This window comes from Cydia splendana, chromosome 26, assembly GCF_910591565.1.
Source record: "Cydia splendana chromosome 26, ilCydSple1.2, whole genome shotgun sequence".
Lineage (NCBI taxonomy): Eukaryota > Metazoa > Arthropoda > Insecta > Lepidoptera > Tortricidae > Cydia > Cydia splendana.
The window spans coordinates 8,344,399-8,357,351 of NC_085985.1; the positions used below are offsets into that span (position 1 = coordinate 8,344,399).

Genomic DNA, 12,953 nt, shown 5'->3' on the forward strand with positions numbered 1-12,953 from the left:
TACGGCGCCTCTGTCTAAAATGTGCTGTTACCATTATCTTATAGACTACAGATCCATACAGCTTCTTGTTTGGGTTCGTCCAGAAATCATTTGATCATATTTGGCCTATTTTTGAATTTTGGTGATATTTGGTGATTTTAACGCATCCACCCCCCGCCACAAGATCACGTGATAATTATGATGCGGGTACCCTTAGTCGCTAAGCAAGTCTAGTCTAATGTTGTTTCTACTGTATTCTTATATAATTTAAAGTAATATTGTTGTTTTTGGCTTTGCCTTTGAAAAAAAAATACATGTGATATTTTCTCTGACCCCCCCTCCCCCATCGTGATCATTCGTTTTTCTTACCCCCCCTAAACGATCACATGAGTTTTGGACAACCCCTTTACTGTTATTATGTTTTACTAAGTGTCGTGTGCCAATTATTTGGCCATAAATGACTTCATATAATCATGTTGTAGAGACTAGTATACATTTTGCAGCTAACAACATGGGATGAGAGCAAGAGTGGTATCTGCGAGGTCTGTCTGGGGCGGCTGCGGAAGGCGTGCCTCTTCAAGATGCAAGTGCTGCGATGCCAGGCCAAACTGCAGGAGAGGTTCAAGGGAACATTAAGTGTCAAAGGTAAATATTAAGATGTAAAGATACATACAGCCATGTCACAGTAGATCAGGGGTCTCCAAACTTTTCTACCAAATTGCGCCTCAGAAACTTTCGCACGAGCGGCCATCGGTTTTTGCGCCGGGGGAAGGTGTCTGGTTGCTGCTGTTAGGAACAGTTCCACTCTCAATGAATGCTTAACTCCTGGAGCCTGGCTCCCGCGGGTCAGACAGTGGGCACTCGCTTTGGGTGTCGGCGGGCCGGATTGGAATGTGCCACGGGCCAGGGTTCGGAGACCCCCGCAGTAGATCAACACCTTGATCGGGGAAGCAAAAAAACTGTTTCTCAATTTGTTGGGCTCCTCTTCTTTTATGTGGATGAATCAACAATAGGGTATTTGATTGTATTTAAAATGAATTATTTCAAACCATGCATGAAATAAAGCACCAGATAATTATTAGATAAACATAGATAGCATAGCCTATTTTAGATCTAAGCTAGTGTTAAATTTTGTTTAGTAATACAACTGTATATATCTTGTTTGTAAATAAAGATAGCAATTATTTTTAAGCACAAGTTCTATTTAATCAATCAGATAGAAATATAAAAAGTAGGTGAGTTGACCATGATTACATTGTGTAATGTGTCACATAAATTCCATACTAGCAAATCGTTTAGACAGTTCTAAAAAAAGACTGATTTGACTAGTAGGAGAATACCCTATTTCTTGTTACTCATTGTTATGGTTAAATTCTTCTGGGTGAATCTTAAAACCCTAGTTTTATGACATGCAAATTAATCGAAAACTAAATCTATTATCAGATTTATAGGTTATGTTATGTTACATCATTTCTTCCAAATCTGCTACTGTTTCTTCCTGGCTGATGGGACAGAATAACAACTAGACATAATAATTAATCACCTTAACTACTTTTTTATTTTTATTATTATATAGCTTTATTTCTCGCACATCCGTTCTAAAAATTGACTGTTCTTTTGTTGTTTTCACGATGTGTCATCTGAGCCACCAAGACCTCATCCATAGCCAGCAAATCTAGCACAAATCAAATCTAGTATGGGTAGCACATCGTAACTGGTGAATTTCCAATATGACTTGGAACTCCGGTAGCCGTTTAAGTAGTGTAACACTCTTGCGGTAGATGTCGCTAAGGGTCCCCTTGACCTGTAATATGGTGGAAAGATTTGCTGGCTATGGATGAGGTCTTGGTGGCTCAGATGGCAGAGCGCTGGAGTATCGATCCAGAGGCCGTGAGTTCAAGTCTCACCCAAGACAGTAATTTTTCCACTTTTAAATTTATTCTAAGCTTAATAGCATCGTTCGCAGACGTTTCTGCTTGTTAAAAATTAAAATCTTATCACATGTTATATTTTAGACGAGGAAGCCTTAAAAGATGAACCACCTGAAGATGGCGCGTGCAGCGAGTCTCCCGAGCCTTCCTTACGTAAGTATCTGGACTATCTAGTGTGCTATCCAGAATTTTGTAGAATTATACTGACAGCAGGTATAAATAATAACTAAAAGTCTAAATATCTCATAGCCTTCACAATATTTATTTGATATTATCGAATAGTATTTAGGTAAGGATAATGATTGATCAGATTAGCTCAATTAAGTTCAAAAATATACATAAAAAACCGAGATACCGAAATTGAATACCGGTTATTTTTGCATGAAAAATATACCGGTATTCGGTCCCTGTTTAGCAGTAAGGCGTGTGGCCTCCTTACCTACTTAATAATCTTAATATAAATAAATATTATAGGACATTATTACACAAACTGACTAAATCCCACAGTAAGCTCAATAAGGCTTGTGTTGTGGGTACTTAGACAACGATATATATACATATTTATAAATACTTAAATACATAGAAAACACCCATGACTCAGGAACAAATATCTGAGTTCATCACACAAATAAATGCCCTTACCGGGATTAGAACACAGGACAATCGGCTTCACAGGCAGGGTCACTACTATTAGGGCTTCCATATACCGGACTTCTTTCAATACCGGTATTAATACCGAAACTGTCTTCATCAATACCGGGATTCCGGTATTGACTATGAATCACTTCATTTTTTTGAGGTTTATTAAAAAAAAGGGCTCAATTTAACACCGGATATGTTTGTAGTTAAGCTTAGGATATTAAACAATAACCGCCATCTGCAATAATTATCATTTCACCCTCTAGTTTGGCAATCATTTTATTCACCTTGTTGACTTCACCAGTCACATTTTTAGTTCAACCTAATAAACCAGCCAACTATATTCATATTTGCCGCCAAAAAATCGTTTGCCATACTACAATTCCTTGCTCATTTCTTTCTACTTTTTGATATAATTTTAAGGACGAATTATAATTAGGTCATGGTGCCAGTTAAATGCGTCTGACGTGTAGTAATCGTCTTGATTCAGCCGAATTTAATGATTTTAATGGATATTAATCGTTATAATCGGCACATTTTTCCTTGCTTTTGAAAATACCGTTATCCCGGTATTGCATTTAAAAATACCGGTATTGAAAAATGCGTTTAAACAGGCGTATTGCGGGATCCCGGTATTGGAAGCCCTAGTCACTACCTACTAGGTCAGACCGGTCGTCAATATATCATTTGTTAATTTACCAGTTGCTCATACACTGTGTGTATTACGTGTTCAGCTTCAGACGAGGAGCCCATGGAGCCGCTGCCTGAAGATGAGCCGCAAGACCATTATCTGTTACGTAAGTACACACTTCCAATTTTATTTTATCCCTTTGAACACATGAGTATAGAAATTATTTTAAACCATTTAATCACGTATTATTAAGTCGAATAAACGCTCAAAATTTTTCAAAGATTTTCTCGAGGGCGCGACGTGTACCACCAAACCAGTGAAGCGACCAGTAAAGGCGGTGCAGTCGTTGCCCCGTTTAAAGTAATTTTAATATGTTCGAGTCTCACGAAGAGTTTTATAGTTAAAACCCTTTGAACGTCAAGAACCCTTAAAGGCATCGTAAGATGTCGTACCCGTGGCGCCAAGGACGCTTGTAAATGCTATGGCGTACGTTGTTAACGTAACCTTCCACGTTTCCAGTACGGTTTATATTTGCTATCTTATGCCAGAGATATTGGCGTGTGCATGACGTTCTTGGGCCCTACAGATGTTTCAGCGACTTCAGGCGGCGAGTACGGAGTTAGCACGGCGCCTCTGTCCTCGCGCGCCATGCAGCAGCTCGCGCTGGCGTGCTCCGTGAGGCTCGAGCGCCTCCGCCACTCCCCGCGCGCGAGCCAGGCGTGTCCCGTGACGTCACACCGCGAGCCGAGCCCCGCCAGCAGTGTGCAGGACGTGACGTCACATCGCGAGCCGAGCCCCGCCGGTAGTGTGCGGGACGTGACGTCACACAGCGAGCCGAGCCTCGCCGGCAGTGTGCAGGACGTGACGTCACACCGCGAGCCGAGCCCCGCCGGCAGTGTGCAGGACGTGACGTCACATCGCGAACCGAGCCCCGCCAGCAGTGTGCAGGACGTGACGTCACACCGCGAGCCGAGCCCCGCCAGCAGTGTGCAGGACGAGCCCGGTGACACACCCGCCGAGGAACAAGCCTACATGTCCGGTACTTGCTCAACACATTTCATACACAACTCTAGATTAATCACACATTATATTATATCCCAAATATTTTACCCGATCACTCTGATTAATAAAACGATAGAATAAATAGTTGAAAGAATTTGGGCAATCAACAATGTTACAGTAAGTAAGTAAGTAAGTAAATATTCTTTATTGCACCAATAATTATACATTTTACATACATGTAAAACTACAAAGAAATTTTAACGGAAAAATAGAACCCGCCATTTTTGGAAGTCATTTTATTGTGGTGGTATCTGGAATATAAAACCAAGAACTAGAGAAGAAAATCTTCTGCAAAACTATTTTCTCCGCTCAGGAGTAGGTTTCAATGGGGTTTCGAACTTGTAACCGTCAGATTAAGAAATTAAAGAACCCAGTGCGACTCTGGCCGTCCGTCCGTCTGTCACATTGAATAGTTATAAATAACTAGACGGGCCCGCAGCTCCGCTCGCGTAAATGAAATAAAGAGTTTGTCTTATGTTTAGTTAAATACCGACATTATTATGTATCCCTGCCAGGGTTTATAACTGTGATAAGGATTTCTTATTTGTCAAGTAGGTAGCCGTTATTTGGATAACTTAATTCGAAAATGTCTTATAACGTACGTAGGTATTTATTTAAAACTTGTTTTAACATAAAATTATTACTTATTGTTGTAAGCCTAGTTGCAAAAACGTTCATTAGATTACTTATTTTCCGCTTTAAGCCACGAATATGGACGACCACCACCCATAAATCGCCTTTTCATACAAACGTAGGTAGTCCCCATTTCCCTTTCTGGATCTTAACATTACTACGGCTAAGGTGACGCAACGATCCAAAGGACTCACCTGGCCTCCGATACCAGATCACGTCATGTTTCTTGCGATCTTGCGATAGCTCTCGCCATCGGGCGTCTCCATTCGTTGGGTCAAATTTTACTTTTGTCAACTATGAACGTCACACGTCTACATAAATAAAAGGTCAGTGGGCGTCTCCCATTTTGTTGTCCCAAGTACGCTCGTCTCCCATTCTATAACTTTGTATTTTTGGCTCATCTCGGCAGCCCTTTCCCTGGACGAATGACAATGTTTGCCGAGCCATGAAAATCAATCTGAATAATAATAACTCATAAAGAAATTTAAAACAATAAAATACAAATTATTAACACGATAATCATACGATAATATTAATTTGATTGATATGTCATAAATGGCATAATTCACTGGTATGGGCTATGGACTAAGGTTGAGGTTGGCAGCACTTTTTATTTTACTTCGTGTAAAAAAACTCAGAAATACCTGTATACCAACATGACAAACATAATTTAGTTTACTTTAACTTACGAATTATTTGGTCTAATCTGTAGCACCGCCAAACGAAAGCAACCGAGAGTTCCCGAGAAATGGTCGAAGTCGTAAAATGAAGATTGTTATGAAAATTTATTTTCCTTATTGTAAATTAAATACGCATCGAAAGCGATAGTTTTTATGTTCTAGTTTTATTCTCATATGTAGATAATAGATTTAAACAGTTTTTTCTTATCATACGTGCGTTGTATTCGAGATACGTGTCAAAAACTTTTTTAGAAATTTGTAAGGCGCCATCTCTCTTCTTCGCTCGTTTTTTATCCCGTTCTGGTTTTTCAATTTTATATATATATATATGATTCTAACCCAAACACATTGAAAGTGTATTTTTTTAATTAATTATGGAAAATGCCCAATATAAAGAGGGGGCAAAATTTCAAAGTCTAGTTAGGTACTAGGTAATGATATCCCACTCATTAGAAAGAGCTCAAATTGAACATTACATAACAAATTTTTTATATTGAATAATCTAATCTTTGGTGATTATAGTTACATGAGAAAATTGAAAGTCTGCACGGAACCCTCGGTGCGTCAGTTAAAACGAACTCGCACTTGACTGATTTTTTTATTATTTGAATTGTTTATCTAATGGGGAATATCCTTCAAATATTGATGTTATTGTCAATTCAATAATTATACTAGTGTCCAACTTGAGCATAACTGAGCACAAAACCGATTCGGCAAAAAATCCGGTTTCAGTGGGACATTAAGAATCATCGTTTACCTACCTAAAAAGCTGGTGATATAATAAATTTTAATATTTTTGTTTTAGATGTAGAATCATCGATTAAATCAGAGCCTGATGATGACGAAGTGGGAGGTGAACAGCTGCTTGATACGTCATGTAAGTACCTTGTCCTAACACCAGGGCTCGGAACCGTTTTTTTGAAATACCCGAAATAGACCAATATTTTTAATTACTTTACGCTCTTTACGTAGGACTGAATCATGGAATTAGGTAACTACGTATTCTTAGATTTACCAATTTAAAATCAAATAATAAACCAAAGAACGAAAAAGAACGTAATACCGGTATTTTTTGTATGAAGAAAAAACCGGTATCGAGCCTTGCCCAACATATACGGTCGTGCACATTAAGACATCATAGGAGTCGTTTTTATCCTCTCAGTTACGAAAATGTAAGATAGTTTCGTAACTCAAAGGAACATTACATCTAGACACGCAGCAGAGTGTCAAGCCAAGTTCTAAAGAAGAGAACTGGCGACGCAGCGGCCGTGTGTTACACGAACCATTTGGAACCACTTTTGACCCCTACTCACTGTCTCACAATCTATTAAACATACCCACACACATGCCGGCTAACTAGAGCGGTAAATGAAAACTATTAGGTCCTTATAGTACAACAGTTTATTATTAAAAATATGTATTCAAGCACAATAAATAAAACTCAGATCCGTCAGTACGTGAGCCTAAACAAATAAGAGATAGTCACTGGCCTTTACGTCAGTGTCTTTCTTCATTCACTGAGCCGAACGATGAATATTGGCCTCGGGTGCTACTGTACGTATGTCCGACGTCGATTATAACACAAAGAAATGAATATAGCTCTTAACACAATGAGGTTCATGGACTATCATATTTTTAATTGTATTTATTTCCATATTTTGATGTTATTTGTGTTTCTAATGAGACTCGCAAGCTGAATCGATCCTCATTTAGGTGTAAATATTCATCATCATCATCATCATCGGCCTACTCTCGTCCACTGCTGGACATAGGCCTCTCCTATTGCACGCCATTGAGCACGATTTGCGGCAACTCTGATCCAGCTCTTGCCAGCCGCCTTGCGAAGGTCATCGCTCCATCTAGTCTGAGGGCGTCCTACGCTACGTTTGCCGATGCGTGGTCTCAACTCGAGAACTCGTCTACCCCAACTGTTATCGGTTCTACGGCTAATATGACCGGCCGGCCCACTGCCACTTCAGCTTGCTAATCCGGTGGGCTATGTCGACGACTTTAGTTCTCTGACGGATGACTTCATTTCGAATTCGATCCCTCAGAGAGACTTTCCATAGCTCGCTGAGCGACTTTGAATTTATGGACCAGCCCTACCGTGAGTGTCCACGTTTCGGCTCCGTATGTCATCACGGGTAGGATGCACTGATTGAAGACTTTTGTCTTCTGACTCTGTGGGATTGATGACGTGAAGACTCGACGCAGCTTCCCATATGCTGCCCAGCCCAGCTGTATCCTTCTATTCGACTCTTTCTCGAAGTTGTTCCTTCCTAACTGCAGTATTTGCCCGAGGTAGGCGTATTCCTGAACAACCTCGAGAACACGTAAATATTCAATATTTTGTTATTGTGTCCAGCTGTTGAGGTCCCGTTGGCGCCGCGTGACTCGGCGCCCGTGCAGGCGCGTCCTGTGACGTCACGCCAAAAGCCGACGCCGGCGAGGAGTGTGACGTTGCCTGTGACGTCACGCCAAAAGCCGACGCCGGCGAGGAGTGTGGCGTTGCCTGTTGCCACTCGCCCACAAGCCCACTCACACAAGCCTAGCCTAATTGGACAAATAAATAACCAGCACACTACTGCAGTGTATTCATGCAGAATCTGTTCACAAAAGTTCTCAAACAAAACTCTGTTCAACCAACATGTACACACTCAAATGGAACTAAAAACATACTTTTGCGATATATGTAATATGAAATTCAGGCTGAAATCAGTTTTAATTAGACATATTTTAAAGTTACATATGAAGACAAATCACGTTCACGCTCACTGCAAAGTTTGCAACAAAATTGTTCACAAAGCGTACTTAAAGAAACATCAAAGACTTCACACTGGTGACAAACCATACAAATGTACGGTATGTGATAAGAAATTTGCACTTGTTTCATATTTAAAATTACACCAAACTGTTCACACTGGTGAGAAACGACACAAGTGTGAAGAATGTAACAAACAATTCAGAGATAAAAGTGGGTTAAACAAACACAAAAAAATTCACACCGGCGACAAAAGATATAGCTGTGAACAATGCGGCAAACGTTTTATACAAAAGAGCGCTTTAATTTCACACAAAAGAGTTCACACAGGTGAGAAATTATATAAGTGTGAGGAATGTAACGAATTATTTCGAAGGAGAAACTCTTTAAATAATCATAAAAAAATTCATGCTCGAGGTGATATTTACAGCTGCAACGTTTGCGATGAGAAATTTCCACTAAAAAAACTTTTAGATAAACATAAAAAGGAGCACATTGGAGAAAAAGCTTTCCGCTGCGAAGAATGTAACAAGAGATTTAAGATACAAAGTCATTTAGTTATCCATAAAATAACTCACACTGGAGATAGAGCATACGTCTGTGACAAGTGTGGTAAGCAATTTAAAAGAAAAGGTAATTTAGATCAACATAAAAAGAATCACGCAGAATAATCTCACAGTTGTAATAAATGTAACAAGCAATTCACACACAAACATCAGTTAGATGCTCATGAAAGAAGTCACACTAAAGAAAAAGCATATATTTGTGAAAAATGTGGTGCGCGATTCGCGCAAAATTATATTTTACAGAAACATAAACAAATTCTTATTGAAAAGGTACCCGGTGACTGAGTGACTGAGGAAATGAACTAAAAGGAATTAATAGTAAAGATTAATACAAATAGTGTATCAAACAATGATTTCAAAAGTAAGGATAAACACGTTCATACAATTCCGACCGAACATTCTCATTAAGCAACACAGGCGCCATCTGTTGTATAGTATGCGTAATACCGGCTAAGTCAGAGATAGGGCTTCCAAATACCGAACTTCCCACAATACCGGTATTAACTTCGAAACTGTCGTCATAAATACCGGGATCCTGGTAATCTAACTGGTTAATTAGATTAGGCCGAATATAGAATAGTTGCCAAATATTCGTAGCATATCTACTATCTCTAGTCTTAATCTTCATTCACGGAGCCGAACGATGAATATTGGCCTCGGGTGCTACTGTAGGTATGTCCGACGTCGCAAGCTTACCAAGCCCACACGCAGAAAAAAACTTCAGCATCGAAACTCAGTTAAATAAGCAGCGGCAGTCGTGAGTCTCGAGATAAAGAGAAAATTATGGGCTGCGATAGAGGCAGCTCACCTAAAGTATTAACTTTTAACACAAAGAAATGAAGAACATTAAATAAGTAAAATCAAAGTTTATTTACGTTCAGATTTTTAGTCATTCCAAGAGAATAATTATGAGAAAAAAACAAGAGGAGCGGAAAGGCGTAGCTTTTATTACTACCAGCCAGTGTGCGCTTTGGCTCCACTATGCAGGTTTGCCGTGTTACAACATAAATATATGACAGGTTCATTCATTAAGCCCCTTATGGCTAGAACCCCGAAATTCATGAATATAGCTCAATCGGTTATTAAGATCGGGATTTTTCTATCTGGCTGACTCACGTAACATCAAAAACCTAACCCACTTCCAGATGACCTAGCAAGTTGAAATTTGGCATCCAGCTGGGCAATTGTGTGGTTACGAACCTATTATAAAGAAACAATGTCTTACTTTTACAATTTGTAATATTTTCTAAAAAATAGTTTTTATTTACCTAGACACTAAGCGCCTATCGGATTTACAAATACATTTTAGTTTCGAAATCAACTATGATGTATTGCTAATAATTCCTGTGCAAAAAGTAATGATATCCCATCAAAAACAAATGGATCTTTAATTACATCCCAAGTGAACTAGAACTTGGCATCCATATAGATCTCACTTCTTTTGACGGCGAAGTCAACAACGACGCATATTCTTAATATTGAACTTGGCTCTCATTTCACATTATGTTTTGGACGGGATATTATTTACAAGTTGTGATTTAGTATTTATTGCGCCCAAAATGAGGGGCTCTTCAAACCAGCTAAATTTTATTCGAATCTAACGAAAAACTAATGAACAAAATAGAAATCCATTCTAACTTAAACTTATACACTTCCTTACTTATTGACGCTTAACACTAACACAATCGCTTTCATGAACTATATTTGAAATTGTATTTTTTGCATATTTTCATGTTATTTGTGTTTCGACTCAGACCCGCAAGCTCTATCCATCCTCATTTAGGTGTAAATATTCAATATTTTGTTATTGTGTCCAGCTGTTGAGGATCCATTGGCGCCGCGTGACTCGGCGCCCATGCAGGCGCGTCCCGTGGCGTCACGCCAAAAGCCGACGCCAGCGAGGAGTGTGACGTTGCCTGTTGCCACTCGCCCACAAGCCTGCACACACAAGCCTAACTTAATTGGACAAATAAATAATCAGCACACTACTGCAGTGTATTCAAGCAGAATCTGTTCACAAAAGTTTTCAAACAAAACTCTGTTCAACCAACATGTACACACTCAAATGGAACTAAAATCATACATTTGCGATATGTGTAATATGAAATTCAGGCTGAAATCAGTTTTAATTAGACATATTTTTAAGTTACATATGAAGATAAAACGCGTGTGCAAAGTTTGCAACAAAAAAGTTGACAAAGCGTACTTAAAGAAACATCAAAGACTTCACAGTGGTGACAAACCATACAAATGTACGGTTTGTGATAAGCAATTTGCACTTGTTTCATATTTAAATTTACACCAAACTGTTCACACTGGTGAGAAACGATACAAGTGTGAAGAATGTAACAAACAATTCAGAGATAGAAGTGTGTTTAACAGACACATAAAAAAGCACACTGGAGACAAAAGACATAGCTGTGAACAATGCGGCAAACGTTTTATACGAAAGAGCACTTTAACTGAACACAAAAGAGTTCACACGGGTGAGAAATTATATAAGTGCGATGAATGTGACATGTTATTTGGATATAGAAACACTTTAAAAGAGCATAAAATAATACATATTCGAGGTGATATTTACAGCTGCAACTTTTGCGACGAGAAATTTCCTCAAATAATACTTTTAAATAAACATAAAAATAAGCACGTCGGAGAGAAAGCGTACGGCTGCGAAGAATGTGACAAGAGATTTAAAAGAAAAGATCAATTAGATTTGCATAAAATAACGCACAAAGGAGAGAGACCATACACCTGTGAGAAGTGTGGTAAGCAATTTAAAAGAAAAGGTAATTTAGATCAACATAAAAAAAATCACGCAGAAAAATCTCACAGTTGTACTAAATGTAACAAGCAATTCACACACAAACATCAGTTAGATGCTCATGAAAGAAGTCACACTAAAGAAAAAGCATATATTTGTGAAAAATGTGGTGCGCGATTTGCGCAAAATTATATTTTACAGAAACATAAACAAATTCATATTGAAAAGGTACCCGGTGACTGAGTGACTGAGGAAATGAACTAAAAGGAATTAATAGTAAAGATTAATACAAAATAGTGTATCAAACAATGATTTCAAAAGTAAGGATAAACACGTTCATACAATTCCGACCGAACATTCTCGTTAAGCAACATAGGCGCCATCTGTTGTATAGTATGCGTAATACCGGCTAAGTCAGAGATAGGGCTTCCAAATACCGAACTTCTCACAATACCGGTATTGGATATGAATCGCTTAAAAATGAAAGTTTTATAAAAAAAGGCTCATTGAAATACCAGATATGTCCTAACAGCTATTAGAACAATAAACAGTAAACAATAAACTATCTGCGATATATTTTTTTCACACTCCAGGTAGGCAATAATTTAATTTTTATCCAGTTGACTTCACCAGTCACACTTTTAGTTCAACTTAACCAACAAAATTTCCGGAAAAATTGGTTTCCCATACAGGCCTAACTACAGTTATCCTTTCTCTATTCTTTTTATTTATTGATACATTTTTTAAAACAAATTCTGTTAATGTCACTATCATCATATTAATCACTCACAAAGTTCAGGATTCATCCACTACCAACCACCAAATATTCTCTGAGACATAGGCAACGATTTTGTTTCAATAATAAAATGAGGTCTAGGTGCCTGTTAGATGCGTCTGACGTTTAGTAAGCTTCTTGCTACACCCGAATATGACCATTCTAATACATAGACTAGGAATCCTCTAGACCGAGTTTAGAGCTATTATTTCATGCAACCAATGATGCCAAAAATGCGGGGGTGCGCGGGACGAGGTGAGCGAAGTCCCGTGCAGTGATTGGTCCGTTCAAAGACACTGACTTCACACAAAGACACTTTCGACTCGAACATGGAGTAAAATTACCGCATGCCTGGCAGAGAGGGTAGCGCGACTATGCTAAGTCTGGAGGATGTTTTGTCTGTGTTCTAATAGATATAAAAGGTGTTTCTAAAAATACCGGGACCCGGTATTGTATTTCAAAAAACCGGTATCGAAATATGCGTTTAAAAAGACGGGATCCCGGTATTGGAAGCCCTAGCCGGCCCTGAGCG

General features: G+C 38.8%; 2 protein-coding genes across 2 annotated transcripts; both read left to right on the forward strand.

The window, feature by feature from the left end:
* Positions 1-1,709: 1,709 nt before the first annotated feature.
* Positions 1,710-9,551, forward strand: LOC134803583 (zinc finger protein 70-like). The gene is made up of 7 exons (XM_063776384.1): positions 1,710-1,725; positions 1,995-2,063; positions 3,284-3,346; positions 3,767-4,219; positions 6,361-6,432; positions 7,921-8,055; positions 8,362-9,551. Exons 1-7 carry the CDS (start codon positions 1,710-1,712, stop codon positions 8,985-8,987), a joined length of 1,434 nt encoding a protein of 477 aa, XP_063632454.1. The 3' UTR covers positions 8,988-9,551.
* A 1,299-nt stretch (positions 9,552-10,850) lies between these two features.
* LOC134803113 (zinc finger protein 737-like) lies at positions 10,851-12,321 on the forward strand. Its single transcript, XM_063775821.1, has one exon. It carries the CDS (start codon positions 10,948-10,950, stop codon positions 11,887-11,889), a length of 942 nt encoding a protein of 313 aa, XP_063631891.1. The 5' UTR covers positions 10,851-10,947; the 3' UTR covers positions 11,890-12,321.
* The last annotated feature ends 632 nt before the right edge of the window (positions 12,322-12,953 follow it).

Coding starts and splice junctions, on each gene's coding strand:
- LOC134803583 (XM_063776384.1), top strand. Junction 2,064..3,283: donor GTCTCCCGAGCCTTCCTTAC/GTAAGTATCTGG, acceptor TTACGTGTTCAG/CTTCAGACGAGGAGCCCATG. Junction 6,433..7,920: donor ACAGCTGCTTGATACGTCAT/GTAAGTACCTTG, acceptor TATTGTGTCCAG/CTGTTGAGGTCCCGTTGGCG.
- LOC134803113 (XM_063775821.1), top strand. CDS start 10,948: ATGGAACTAAAATCATACATTTGCGATATGTGTAATATGAAATTCAGG.